This window comes from Dipteris shenzhenensis, chromosome 29 (genome assembly GCF_047967505.1).
Source record: "Dipteris shenzhenensis isolate YYH24624 ecotype China chromosome 29, Dip_SZ_1.0, whole genome shotgun sequence".
Lineage (NCBI taxonomy): Eukaryota > Viridiplantae > Streptophyta > Polypodiopsida > Gleicheniales > Dipteridaceae > Dipteris > Dipteris shenzhenensis.
In genome coordinates, this window is record NC_141624.1 from 48300109 (window position 1) to 48313329 (window position 13221).

The following is a 13221-nucleotide window of genomic DNA, read 5'->3' on the forward strand; positions in this document are numbered from 1 at the left end:
ATATGGGATATGGTCAAAGAGAGAGAGAGAGACTTATTCGAGACAAAAGACACTTGACACATCTTTTGATTCAAAGTACAATGCCTCATTTATAGGCATTAGACTTTATCTCAATCACATCAATGACCTCACCTATGACTTAGAATACTCACCTAAAGCCATGGTGTCACGTGCCTCCCCTACCTTGGCCCTTTTATTAATTAAGTGGCAACACACTCATTCACACAAGACCCTAGCCACTAAGACACTCCCACATGCACTCATGATCATCACACATGAGCCTCCAAATCCCACCAAGGTCTAGGACTATGGCCTTAAGTCAAAATCACCATCTGATAGAAACCTAAGAACTATAGCTCATAGCTTTACCTCTACTTGGGTTATGTGCCTTATTGTGCACTTATTACTACCCCATTATCTCATTATTTATACGATAATTCTAACTAGTTGGGTGACTCATTGACATGGTTTAACATGACATGGAATTAGTGAACTCTAAGTATTGGTCTATGTTAGGTAGTGTGCTTACATGTGTTAAATTTAAACATTTACACACATACCAAGTTCATGGCATGGGAATGCAATAAATTTATTCACAAGTCACCACTTATCCCACAGATCGACCTGATAAGTGGCGATGTTGTCTCACTAATTGCCTTCCAACTTGGGAGTATAAATGGGCGTTAGTGGGATTATGCACCAAAGTACTTAGAATACACCCAAAGCCCACTAACCGCCATTTTGATTTTGCAAATCCCTAATCCACAAGAATAACTGAATCTCCTATTTGGCTCTTGTCCACAAGATGGTGATTTAAAGGCCCCATATATGACCAAGGGTATACAAACGACTAATTCAAAAAACATGTCTTAGTAGCCACCCTAGCTTAACTACAATATGAATCCTTGAGAAACTTTCTTAACATTTATATATCTCAATAAAATCTTGGGTGCATTATGGAAAAGAGCTTAAAATTTGCTCATAGGCCATTCTAGGGTTGAGGAGTTGTCTAAACCCATCCATTCAATTCCCAAATGCATTAATCAAATTAAGAGAACATCTAACCTCACATCAAGCCATCCCACTAAAAAGTAGACTATACAATTTACTAGGGAAGAAGAGTATTTGGCTCTAAATTGAAAATATCTTACATTGCCTACCGAATATTAATTAAAGCACATCGTCTTGGGAAGAAATAAGAAAGGCTTCAAAACCTTCAATATGATATCAAGCCCCAAATGGGGAGGAAATCCAGTAGTTTAAGAGGTTCAACCCCTACAACTATTCCCAACCGCAACTCCAACAAATCAATAAAGACAAGGCTTTGGGCCAAACTTCTAAGGAAAAAGTATGAGACCAAGGGACTAAATCCACCCAAAAAATTCCCAATTCAAAATCTATACTTTTAGTGAGTTCTGATCCCCAAAAAGAGTAACTTCTTACCGAGAACCAATCCAAAATCATTACTCATTGTGAGAAATACATATCAAAGGACATTTGGTGGCGACCAAGCATCATCACTCATGTATCCAATTCCACATCCTAACTTCAAGAAGAATGGCCCCAATAAAAATTCAATATTGAAAAAGTTCATAAATGGAACCCACATTCAATCATAATCTAGTTAATTACCAAGAATAGAGTCATTTACACCATTCATGATGCATGACCCCCCAAACATTCCTCCTATTTAAAGCAATACAATTTCTCCCAAGACACCCATGATTATGCCACTAATGGAATGCAACTAGAAGTCATTTAAGAAGATCACATTCATGAATTAAATCCATATACATTTACATGAAGATCACATTCATGAATTGAATCCATATACATTTACACCCATGTTCTGATCCTAAAGAACTCATTGGTTTGTTTGAGCAAATTTGGCTATTAGACACTTTTGCTCAAGATTATTTTTTAAAGTTACTACAAGCCTCATTGCTAGACAATTGCATCTATTTCCTCAAGCTCTAGTAGAAAACTAGTTGATTAGTATCTAATACCATAAATCCCTAATAGATTGGCACAATTTCATCATTTGAATAGCTTATCCCACATCTTCATAATTAAGAATTGTTGTGACCTTTACAAAATTAGGAAATTTAATTTTTATTAAGATCACATACATGGCTAAGCCTCAAAACTTGGTAGTGGTTCAAAAGTATATATTTGACCATGGTCATAAATGGTACCATGTCAAGTCTATGCATACTCAAGGTGTTAAATCTATTTCCTAAACCTATTTGACATGCATGGTAATAACTCAAGCTTGCAAATTCCAAATCCACGGGTCTAGAAGCATAAATTGCTTAAAACATATCCCTAGGCTATAATAGAAGTATAAATCACTTAAAACATATCCCCACATCTTCATAATTAAGAATTGTTGTGACCTTTACAAAATTAGGAATTTTGATTTTTATTAAGATCATATACATGGCTAAGCCTCAAAACTTGGTAGTGGTTCAAAAGTATATTTTTGACCATGGTCATAAATGGTACCATGTCAAGTCTGCATATTCAAGGTGTTAAATCAACCTATTTGACATGCATGGTAATAACTCAAGCTTGCAAATTCCAAATCCACAACTCTAGAAGCATAAATCCCTTAAAACATATCCCTAGGCTATAATAGAAGTACGCCATTCTAGAGTAAAGCCATGAACTAGAGCTATATCACTCTTGAGTTAAATTTTCTTGAGGTTTACTAAGTCTAAAATGGGCCTTCTAACTTTAAGCATATTGAGCTTGTATTATTTATGCACACCAAGCCATAAGAGAATAAGCAATTTGTTGTTTTGAAGGTCTCGAGTGGGGCGAGGAGAATACACACACACACACACCCCACTATATGTAGACTCATGGACAACTTGCTCTATGATAGCGATGAGCATATCCATAATTTACATAACCTTATAGAGAAGGAAGAGACCGAGCTCAACTTATGGCTCGAAATGTAGACTCATGGACAACTTGCTCTATGATAGCAATGAGCATATCCATAATTTACATAACCTTATAGAGACGGAAGAGACCACACTCAACTTATGGCTCAAAAACCCTCATTTTGGACCCAAAAAACCACATATATATATATATATATATTTTTTATTTATATTTATATTATATATATATATATATATATAGAGAGAGAGAGAGAGAGAGAGAGAGAGAGAGAGAGAGAAGACTCAAGGGAATCTTGCAAAGGAAGGGAAGTCAGAGAGAACATTTGGGAAGAGAGGGGACATGTTAAGTAAGTAATTAAGGGAGCAAGTTCAACAAGAATTAAGGGAGCAAGTTCAACAAGAGAGCAAGCAAATAGGGGAGCAAGCTTAGCAAACCCAAAAGATACGAGGGAACAAGAAGACAGAGAAAGGAATTTTTTCCCCCAATTCATTTACTCCCCCCCTCCCCCAACAACCACAGTTTGGGCATAAGTCCCTAGCATGCAAAAAATGAAGATACTTCAAGTATCCTATCGTGCGAAACTATCACGCATGGGCTTGTTTGGGTCCCAATACTCGAAAAGTTTTTGGTAAGTTGGTTACGTACTAGTGAGAAGCAAGTGAAAGAAATCGAACTTTTGTTGTTCATAAGGTCTGCTTAAAAAGGTTGGTGGAACCACTAGCAAAAGCAATAGCAAAAAACGGTAGTAGTACAAGAGAGGAAGGTGGGAAGGATTACGAGTGATGCGAGTGTGATGAGGGAAGCTTGAGAGAGAGAGAGAGAGAGAGAGAGAGAGAGAGGATTCCATGGGAGTGAAAGTCTGTTTTAATAAGCACAATTCACTTTTCAATCCAAGCCAAACAAGCTGAATACATTCAAGAGGCTTGCCGGGGCAAATTGAAAGGTGCGCAGAAGAACAAGAGCAGAAGAAGAAGAAGAGAGAAAAGGGGAGAAAACGATCGGGGCATAAATAGAAATTTATGCTTAAGTTGAGGGAGAGAGAACGAGAGGATACGAGGGTGGTACAAAGAAGGGACAAGTGCAATTCTAAAATTTCCCTGAAATAAATAAAGCAACGATTTTCGCTTTGATGAGGTGAAACACGCTTACTTACGCTTCCACTTGAAGGTGGCAGGCCAAAAAGTGTTCTGATAGCCGCCGTCTGGGATGTCACAAAACAATATTCGTCATGATGATGATAGGGCATTTTCCAAAATTTGAAAACAAAGCAGGTTGCGACCTGAGCCAGCTCACAATTGGAATAGAAGAAGCATATCGTTCCAGAGCTTCAAGAGTCCAATTTCAAGAATCGCTGTCTGATAAGGCTTGCAATGGACTCGAAGGGGAGAGAGATTTCAAGCGCTTGGACCTGGGTTGCTGCAATGGACTCGAAGGGGAGAGAGATTTCAAGCGCTCCGATGCATCCTCTCTACGCTTCCCCATTTTTTTGTTCGCCTGCTTTACAATTCCTTCAGGCTTGTCCCTGCTGTCATTTCCCTCCTCCCCATCCTGCTTCTCAAGGATTTTAGCACCACACTTGCTTTTATCTTTGCCATTGCCACCTCCTGAAACACTTCCACTATGTTTTTGCTTCTTGTCATTTAACTTCTGTTGCTTTGCCAGGGCATTCAAGAGAGAATCAAGCTCACGACAATCCCCTTCCTGATCCGCCTGGAATACAAATTTAAGAAAAAACCACTAGGTTAGGTCGGACGCGGCCTCAAACATTGATTTAAAATATTGATAACAGGAACCGCGTAGTACCAGCATACTCCGAAGGAGCTCCCGCGAATACTCAGGATATCTCTCACAAAGTTGTAAAAATTCTCTTTCTGATGTTTCCATTGCTGATTTTGAATCACCGTTAATCTCAGCATGAATATCCACTCCTGATTTTTCATCATCCCCAAATCGCGTGAGCTGTGGTGACAAATCAGATGCACTTTCCTCATTTTTATCACTTCTTGGATCCTGGCCGTTCTCGACAACCTCAGGTGTTTCTTTGGAAGGAGTAACATCCTCGTCCATCTCGCCTTCGTTCTCTGAAGTGAGAGATTGAATAACGTCGTCCATTTGATGATTAACCTGAGATTCGCCAGAACATTTGTCAGTCTGATAAAAGGCTTTCGGGTAATACACACATTCAGTAGACCTGTGACACTTCCTACAGCTGCTCATAAAATTATGATGAATAAATATAGTTTAGCGTTGCCTAGGAAAGGTTCCATCCACCCTAGAGCAAGTTTGAACGGATCAAAGTGTCACAGAATTGTTGTCTTTTTTCCAAGATCTGGCTGTGAAGTTAAGAAAGTAATCTGCAGACGCAGGGCACCTCGCACTAAGAAATGGCAGGATAAAGAGTATAGCTTACAGCACTATAATGGAGAAGAAATTGAATTTGAACATATTCGCAGATTCAATGCTGCGCTGACACATTAAGAGACAAGCGTGTGCTTAGAAATCAGCGTACCTTTGGATTGGTCAAGAACTCACTGATGTCTCCTTGACAAGCAGGGCAACGCTTGACAACCTTCTGGACACGCAAGGAGCGTCCACCAACTCCATTGCGTTCACGAACATCTTTCTGTCCCGCAAAGAAGGCTAGAAGACATGATTTACAAAAATTGTGCCCACAGGGAGTTGATAGGGGCAGCTTCAAGACCTTCTTGCAAATACCACAACCAAATTCTGTGACCACGACATTATATATTCAGAATCAACCCAGTACGTCTCTCTCTCTCTCTCCCCGAATTAGAATATCTTACCATTGTGACGTGACGTACAACACAGATAATAAGCTGATAGTTAAAGGTTGAGCAAAAGCCACTTTATACTTACATCCTCCATCTGCCTGAATGAACTCATAGTATGTCTCCACTAAAATTTCATTAGCACACCAAACTCAGAATGAATCACGATTTTGATATTAGAGATGACGATTATAATGGAATTGTCTACTGATGGTAGCGAAGGCTCATAGAGAGTTAAATTTAAGTTGGACAGCATTCTGCATGGAATATCCATATCTGTGAAGTCACTAACTATAAAGACTCCACCCCAAGATGTGCTTCTTTCATTGGGGCCTCTCTCTCTCTCTCTCTCTCTCTCTCTCTCTCTCTCTCTCTCTCTCGGGGTCCCCCAAGATCTAAGAGAAGCCACGCTTCGACTTTATGAAGTAGAGAACCAGAGTATCATTATGACAGATCTCATTAAAAAGGATGTCCTATGAACCATCAGCCAAATGGTCCTCCTAGATCAGTTTAAAAATTAGGCACAAGACTTGCTCCATCTGCCGTTGTTGTCTCCCTCTTCTGCGAGCTCTAAGGCTGAGCTTCAGTGGGTTCTGCAGATCTTAGGACCTCATTTATGAGGAAGGGCTGGTCTGCCCCCACTCCTCCAAACAGACCGACTGGTCTGTAGATCAGCCAACCGGGGCCTTTTTCTGCCCCAACCTGATCCCTGGAGCTGACCCTCCATTCTGGCCACTTGGAACTGGCTCTTTTTGCCAATCCTATATGACCTTTTTCTAGGGCCCACTGACCTGCCCTTTACTAGGCCCACCTGTTGCTTCTGGTCCAACAGCTCCTGGCCTATAAAAAGCCAATAAGCCTGCTCGTTCCAGCCCTTCTCTTGGGCCACCCACCCCACATGGCTGGTCTTACTGCATGCTGTAGCACTGTCCAGTATGGCAGCCAGAACTGCTGCATAGATAGTATCCAATCATGCTTCCCACGTGCAGCCACCTTGCTGCCCATGTAGCATCTAGGTCTGCCCATGTGTCAGTCTACTCCCCTGCCCACATGTTTCTCATTCCATGCTATCCCGTACATGTTGCATGTCCTCATGGGGGACTCACAAGTGGGGCAGCGACCCTATTATCCCAACACTTTTGTCAGAATCCTCCTCCCTTCCATTGTTGGTAAGATCACAAGAGTTAAACATTTGAGCTATGATACCATGTGTAAGAATCGACAGCAACCCACTGCTTGTACCGCAGTAGAATATGGGAAACAAAGTTCTGTCAGCTCTTTCAAACTCACAATACGCAAGTGTGTAAGTAGATAAACTCAGATCGGGCTGCAACAACAAAATCTGCCAGCGAAGTCCTGGACCTAGGAACAAAGTGCTCAAAAGACTGCTGCAAGTTCTCCTTCTGCACACCGGAGGAAAGAGGTCGACCAAATAAGACGATGAAACCCTGCTACACCTGACTGGAATCGACCAATCGGCCAACTCTGGTGGGATCAAACTGAGTCCCAAGGTAAGCCAAAAGTTCAAAATGAGCTATCAAAGCAATTGGGTCCTCATGAGAACATCTCACCCTCTTCAATTGGCTTTCAAATCACGCCAATATCATGGAAGGACCTCTCTCTCTCTCTCTCTCTCTCTCTCTCATACACACCTTTTAGCAATCGTTGCCCAATAGATAAGGATTTTCGAGTTCCATTTCGTTGCCCACCTCCACCGTTCTCAGCCTTTCTACTAGCTGGTGGCGCAATTGCCCAACCCCACGCGCCTTCCTCCTCCTTTTGGACAAACAAATCAGAAAGAGGAATGAGTGTGAGATTTATTCCAACAAATAGATCCTACACTTGAAAGATACTAAGAATGTCGATGACAATTAATATGCATACAAACATGTTTACAAGATTTTACCTTCCAATCCCATGCCGGTTGAGACTTTCTTTCTGTCACGTCAATCGCACCTTTCAACTCATCAATTTTAGGCAATGGTCGTGGCCTATCGCCATTCTCATCACTGATAAATTCACGTACCAAGGTAAATACTGTCTCTCCCTCTCTCTCTCTCTCTCTCTCTCAGCATTGAAGTCCCCCCTCCCTCTCTCTCTCTCTCTCTCTCTCTCTCTCTCTCTCTCAGCATTGAAGTCCCCCCTATGGCATTGAACTTTTGTCTACTTAGAGGCTTTGTAGTAGATAGTCCATGATCAAGATGACAAAATCTCTCAACTCCATTGTGCTGCCATCCCTTTTCTTTGCTAAACAACCCCATTCACAAGTAGCTAATTCATGCCAACAGCCTATTATAAACCTTACGGCCCGTGTGAATTTTGAATGATATGTGTGAAGTTACATTTCAATTATAAAGGCAATTTTGAAGTCTAAGTTTATATCACTTGAAATTGTGTTTGCCTGAAAGCAAGTCTCTAACAAACTAATCGAGATAAGATCAATAAAAAACGATATTTGTATTTCGAGTGTGAATTTAAAACCGCCCCACCCCCAAGAAAAAAAAAGTTATCTTGAATAAATATACACGTCTTGAAATCAAATCACCTCTATGTGGACAAATGACTCTAAAGCAAAAAAAAAAGCCCTCTCCATTATGTGAACAAAGTAAAATCCGACCAAATTAATATGAACATGATTTTCTATATATATTGCAAGCTTGAAGACGACCACATAATCTCATGGTTGATAAGATGGAATTGAAAGTTCAAAACCCTTACCAAGTTTACAAAATGAAAAAGGTCGTTAAATTAAGATAGCAAATTTTCAAATTAGTATATGTAATATTTCTTAAGATGAAGAATACCAACCCGTTGCACCTTCTTTCAGCAAGGAATGACATAAAGAGGCACTTAAATGGTTAAGGATAGACAATTGATTGAAATAAATGCTCTATAAGTGAAGGTAGTACAGAAATCAGGTGCAGCTTAACACTTGACAAACCTTTGATCAAACCAAACAGAAAACCACCTTTAATAGTGAAACATTTTATTTCAATGTGGTCTCTACCAAACAACGACACGTGGAGCAAGATGCTGTCTGCCTACATAGCAAGCCGTAACATGTTGGTAGGGCTCAGCCCCTCCCGTTCAGGCCTCCTGCTCTTTGTTGTCTGTTCCAGCTCTGTCGCTGCTTGCCCTAGTGTATGACACACCCAAGCCATGGTAGTTAGTGCTGAGACGTGAGCCATTGATATAGCCTATAGGCGTAGCCATCATTGGCACGGATGTCTCCCCAATTTGTCACAAGCAAGATGCCAAGGAAATCCTTCGCCAATGCTTTGGTAACACCAACCAAGCCGTTACCTAGTCAAAGCTCAAGCTCATGGAAGGTGCTCCTATTAGCTGAGATCAACAAGCTATGAGATGAAAATTCTGCAATGAAAAATCAGCTCAGCAAGGTCGAAACCACCTTGAAGAATCATCTCAACAAAGTTGAAACCTGGCTGGCCACTCTCAAGGGCAAACCTGACCCAGTTCAAGAGATCAAGAGCAAGCCAAAGAGGAGCTCATTATCGCCACAGACACTTGAATCCAGGTTCTTGAAGGACCCAAGAAGCAAGCCATGATCGTCGAGGTAATGCAGACCTGCAAGGCTACTGTGCAGGGTGGATACAAGGCAAGTAAAACTGGCATTCAGGATGAGAGAAAGGAATATGAAGCCAAAAGCAGGAATGCATTGAAGATTAGAATAGGAGGCCTTCTTGAAGGCTGGAGGATAGATACAATGCGAATTTAGGAAAAATCAAAACAGCCACCCCTAGTATTTAATGGCCAGAAGATGAAGATGAAGATGAAGATGGGACACCACTATAAAGGGTAACCCTCATTACACAGCATACACGATATGCGGATTAAGCTTCTTCACCAATCTTAGAAGCTGAAAGGGACCAAGATATGGATAGTAGAGGAACTCGCACGAGCTCAGCTGTATCAAAAGCCAACGGAATTGGCCAATGTCAAGGCTTCTAGGAAGAATGGAAAATGGGCAAGGGCAATATATCGTGTGAAAGTGGCCCTCATCAAGGAGTTTCAATCCCATCCAAAAGACCCTCAGTCTTAAACTGATGTATTGATGTTTGTTATCTTAATTTTCAGTCTACTATGTAGGTACCTTATAATAATTTGGAGTTGCTTTATGCCGTCCTATGTGCCCTCCCTGAACGGATGTATTAGCTGGTTTTTTGCTGTCCCATAGACCTCTTGGTCTCCCATGGACATTGGTTCTCTCTCTCTCTCTCTCTGCGCGTCTGTCTGTGTTTTGGCTGACGTTAGAGATGAAGATTGCACGTCCTAACCAAAGATCATAGATGGGAGCTTCTGTACAAAACAGCTTAAATGCCTTCTGCGTCTAACCCATACCTGGTCCAAGGAGCAGGCTCATTGTCACACCTTACGAATAAATAACGGCACACGATGAAACCCTGTTGTAACAATTATCAATGGTTAAATAGATAGAGCACATGAATAACACAACTAGAGCCAGAAAAAATACGGAGTCAAAAAGAAAGGCTTTAAAAAATAGCGTTTGTACTTGAATTCCTTTTCTTCGCCAGCATTTTTCAATGCGATAAATGCCATCATAACGGACACCACCCTCTGGGGCATAGGAAGAACGCTTTTCTTTGTGAGACCTGACATAAACAGGGAGCCATTACGAGACTGAATCCTCCAATACCGTCATTAGAAATGCAGTATTTTTCCACAAGCCACCTGCATTTCTTCAAGAGCAATTATATCTCTGTTTATCAATAACTTCAATTAGTTAGCTAGACCCATCACGCACATAGAAAGGAAAAATCCTTGCATAAATAAAGCAGATGCATGAATGATAACTTGCATAAATCCGCGGTGTGTTTGGGATTGACAAACTCGGGAAGTTGTATCATTGTGTTACAGACACCAAGTGATACACCAAATGCCTTTTTTAATATAAACTAGACTACAAAGCATCCATCCTTCGAGGTGAAGAGGCGGGAGAGGGGGAGAGGGGGAGCGGGGGAGACTTGGAATTGATGGAGGAAAGTGGTCACCTCACTACCCGAACTGGGTATCCCCTTTTGCAGCTAACTCGTAAAGCTAAATTACTCTTATCAAATGTTTGATCAAAAGACTGCTTGTCATTTGTTCGCTTATTCCCGCTCAAATCCCTTCCACCGCTGCATAAAATTAAAATACAAAGTTTCAGGCCGTCGTCATTACAGAACACACGTACGTGCTTGATGAACTTTGAGAGAAAAGATCCAGACTGCAACCTTCCGGTGTAGAGAAACCATTCGCCATGATCTTCGTCATCTTCATATCCTCCAGACAGTGCAACTGACTGAGCCCCATAATCTGATTGCCCAGCGATACCTGCAACGTGCGGAAAGTGTGCCCCCCACTGCCTACATTCCAGCCTATCTTCCCACGTCTCTCCAACGAGGACACCTTGTCCCCTTACAGGATCATTATCAGCTGTTACTGGACCAAAGTGATCAGGAGGCACTGTCACAAATATCTTGCCGCTAGCTGCATTTGCTTTCCCTGCCTTCTTAGCCCTCTCAGTGGTGAAACACTTATCAGGCCTGTCTTGGTTCTGGACGTAGTGGTGTGGCTTTGGAGGTCCATTTGAGCAAGGATTTGCCGCAGATTTTGCCATACGTATGGCTATAACTAGGGCAGAGTTGATTCGGGGTTGGCTAGCCATCCTGGCAGGAATCGCAGCCCGACATTTACCACAAGATTTCTTACCTTGCCCAATCCAACGCTGGAAGCATTTGAGGCAGAAGTTATGCCCACAAGGCGTCTGAAGCCAAACAAACACCAGCAGATTAGAAAATGTACATTGTTCAACCTTCAAAAGAAGCACTTCTATGATACTTGGAAAACAGGTTCCCATACAAATTGTAGGGAGATCGCAAAAGCATACTAGTGGAACTGATGAGGAACTGATTATAAAGAAATAGAGATGAGCAGACGGGGCAGCAAGAATGCGAGTTATTTGACACCCTCTCCCTTGGAAAGGAGAAGATGCAGACACCAAACATGAGTCTGAAATAGCATGACAACGGAGTTCTGGAAGGGACCTAGGTACGAATAGATTTAATGGAATATAGAAGGGGAGCGTTTCAAGGCCGTAGCTCTATCTGGAGGTTGAGGTCTCATGCTATAGACGTTAGTCCTGAGAACTGTGGAAGACATTCTTACAGTATATACCAAGAGAAAGGGAAACGTTTCAAGGCCGGAGCTCCTTCTAAAAATGCTCAAATAAGCAAGGTGTCTTCTTGGTGTCATAACAAAGTAGATTATAGGGGCTATTAACAACTCCAGGGAACGATATCCATCGCGAATGCCGGAAATCAACAGGCCAACACAGGACGATAGCAAAGCAGAGCAAAAACAGCAAGCGGTCTTCATCACAAAGTCTCTAAGGTTTGAAAGGAACCTCAAGAGACGAGCTACAGCTGCGTGATCACTTACTGTAACGGGACGATCCGCAAGCTGCATACAGAAAATGCAGTTCAGGTTTTCGTCGAACATTTGCAGCATCTTGTGTTTCTTGCTGTCTGGTACGCGAGAGCCTTGGCCTTTCTCTATGTTGTCTGACTTGCTCATTACATCTTGGCACTTTCTTGCCTTCTCCTCCTCTGTCAAGTTGGAGTCCGAGCGAATAGCCCGAATTCGACTCACGATGTCGAGGGCCGGGATGCGATTGAGCGGGTGCTGCGGCTGCTCGGGGAGAGACGAGGGTTCACAGTCGGGGCAAAACCAATCTCCAGCAGGGACAACGGAAATGGGAGGGATGAGGCAATCCATATGCCAGGGGCTGCAGCAGCTGTTGCAAAGCAGGACTTGGGAATCTGGAGGAGTTGCTTTGCAGAGCATGCAAACGCCATCGGCGTCGCAGGGGAGCTGCGCCATCGCTCGCTAGTCTGAACTTCTGAACTTCTTTCTGAAGAAGATGATGCAAAGAGGAAACGATGCAAAATGCATTTGAAGCATTTGACGAGGACGGAGACCAAAATTGGGCGGGAAAAACGTACCATTAATAACTCTGTCAACGTAAACTAGTAAAGTAAAAGCTTCTTATTAATCATCCCCTTTGACCTGTCATTCGTCGTTTGTAAGCCTTTAAGTTTGTAACTTTGTTGGCTTATATATGTGGTTTGCCAACACAATGCCTCTTAGACATATGCCATCCTTGTCCCCAAGGATCCATTAGGCCTTGTGTGCCTTGTTGTCATCCATAGATTTTATATTATGTGGTTTAGCATCCATAGATTTAGCTCCTAGATCCTACGGGCTCATCTATAGATTTTATATTAAGTGGTTTAATCATCAAGGTCCACAAACAACAAATCGTTGGATCAAATGAAATTATTTTAAAGAATAAGACCCACCAACCCCACCATCAGAAATTCAATGCACTACAAAATGACACCTAATCCATTACGTACAAGATTAAAACGGGTAGAACAGACCTCAGCTCAACACATAAGCATTACACAGCATAACATTACCATTGTCTTTAAAATGCAATAGC

General features: G+C 41.9%; 1 protein-coding gene across 1 annotated transcript; it reads right to left on the minus strand.

Annotated features, from left to right (window-relative positions):
• Positions 1–4080: 4080 nt before the first annotated feature.
• LOC147882951 (E3 ubiquitin-protein ligase ORTHRUS 2-like) lies at positions 4081–12629 on the minus strand. Its single transcript, XM_087400360.1, has 10 exons — positions 12159–12629; positions 10952–11484; positions 10730–10855; positions 10231–10330; positions 10059–10120; positions 7606–7708; positions 7352–7475; positions 5420–5637; positions 4714–5034; positions 4081–4620 (listed from the first exon to the last, which is right to left on the minus strand). Exons 1-10 carry the CDS (start codon positions 12597–12599, stop codon positions 4252–4254), a joined length of 2397 nt encoding a protein of 798 aa, XP_087256486.1. The 5' UTR covers positions 12600–12629; the 3' UTR covers positions 4081–4251.
• Positions 12630–13221: the final 592 nt, after the last annotated feature.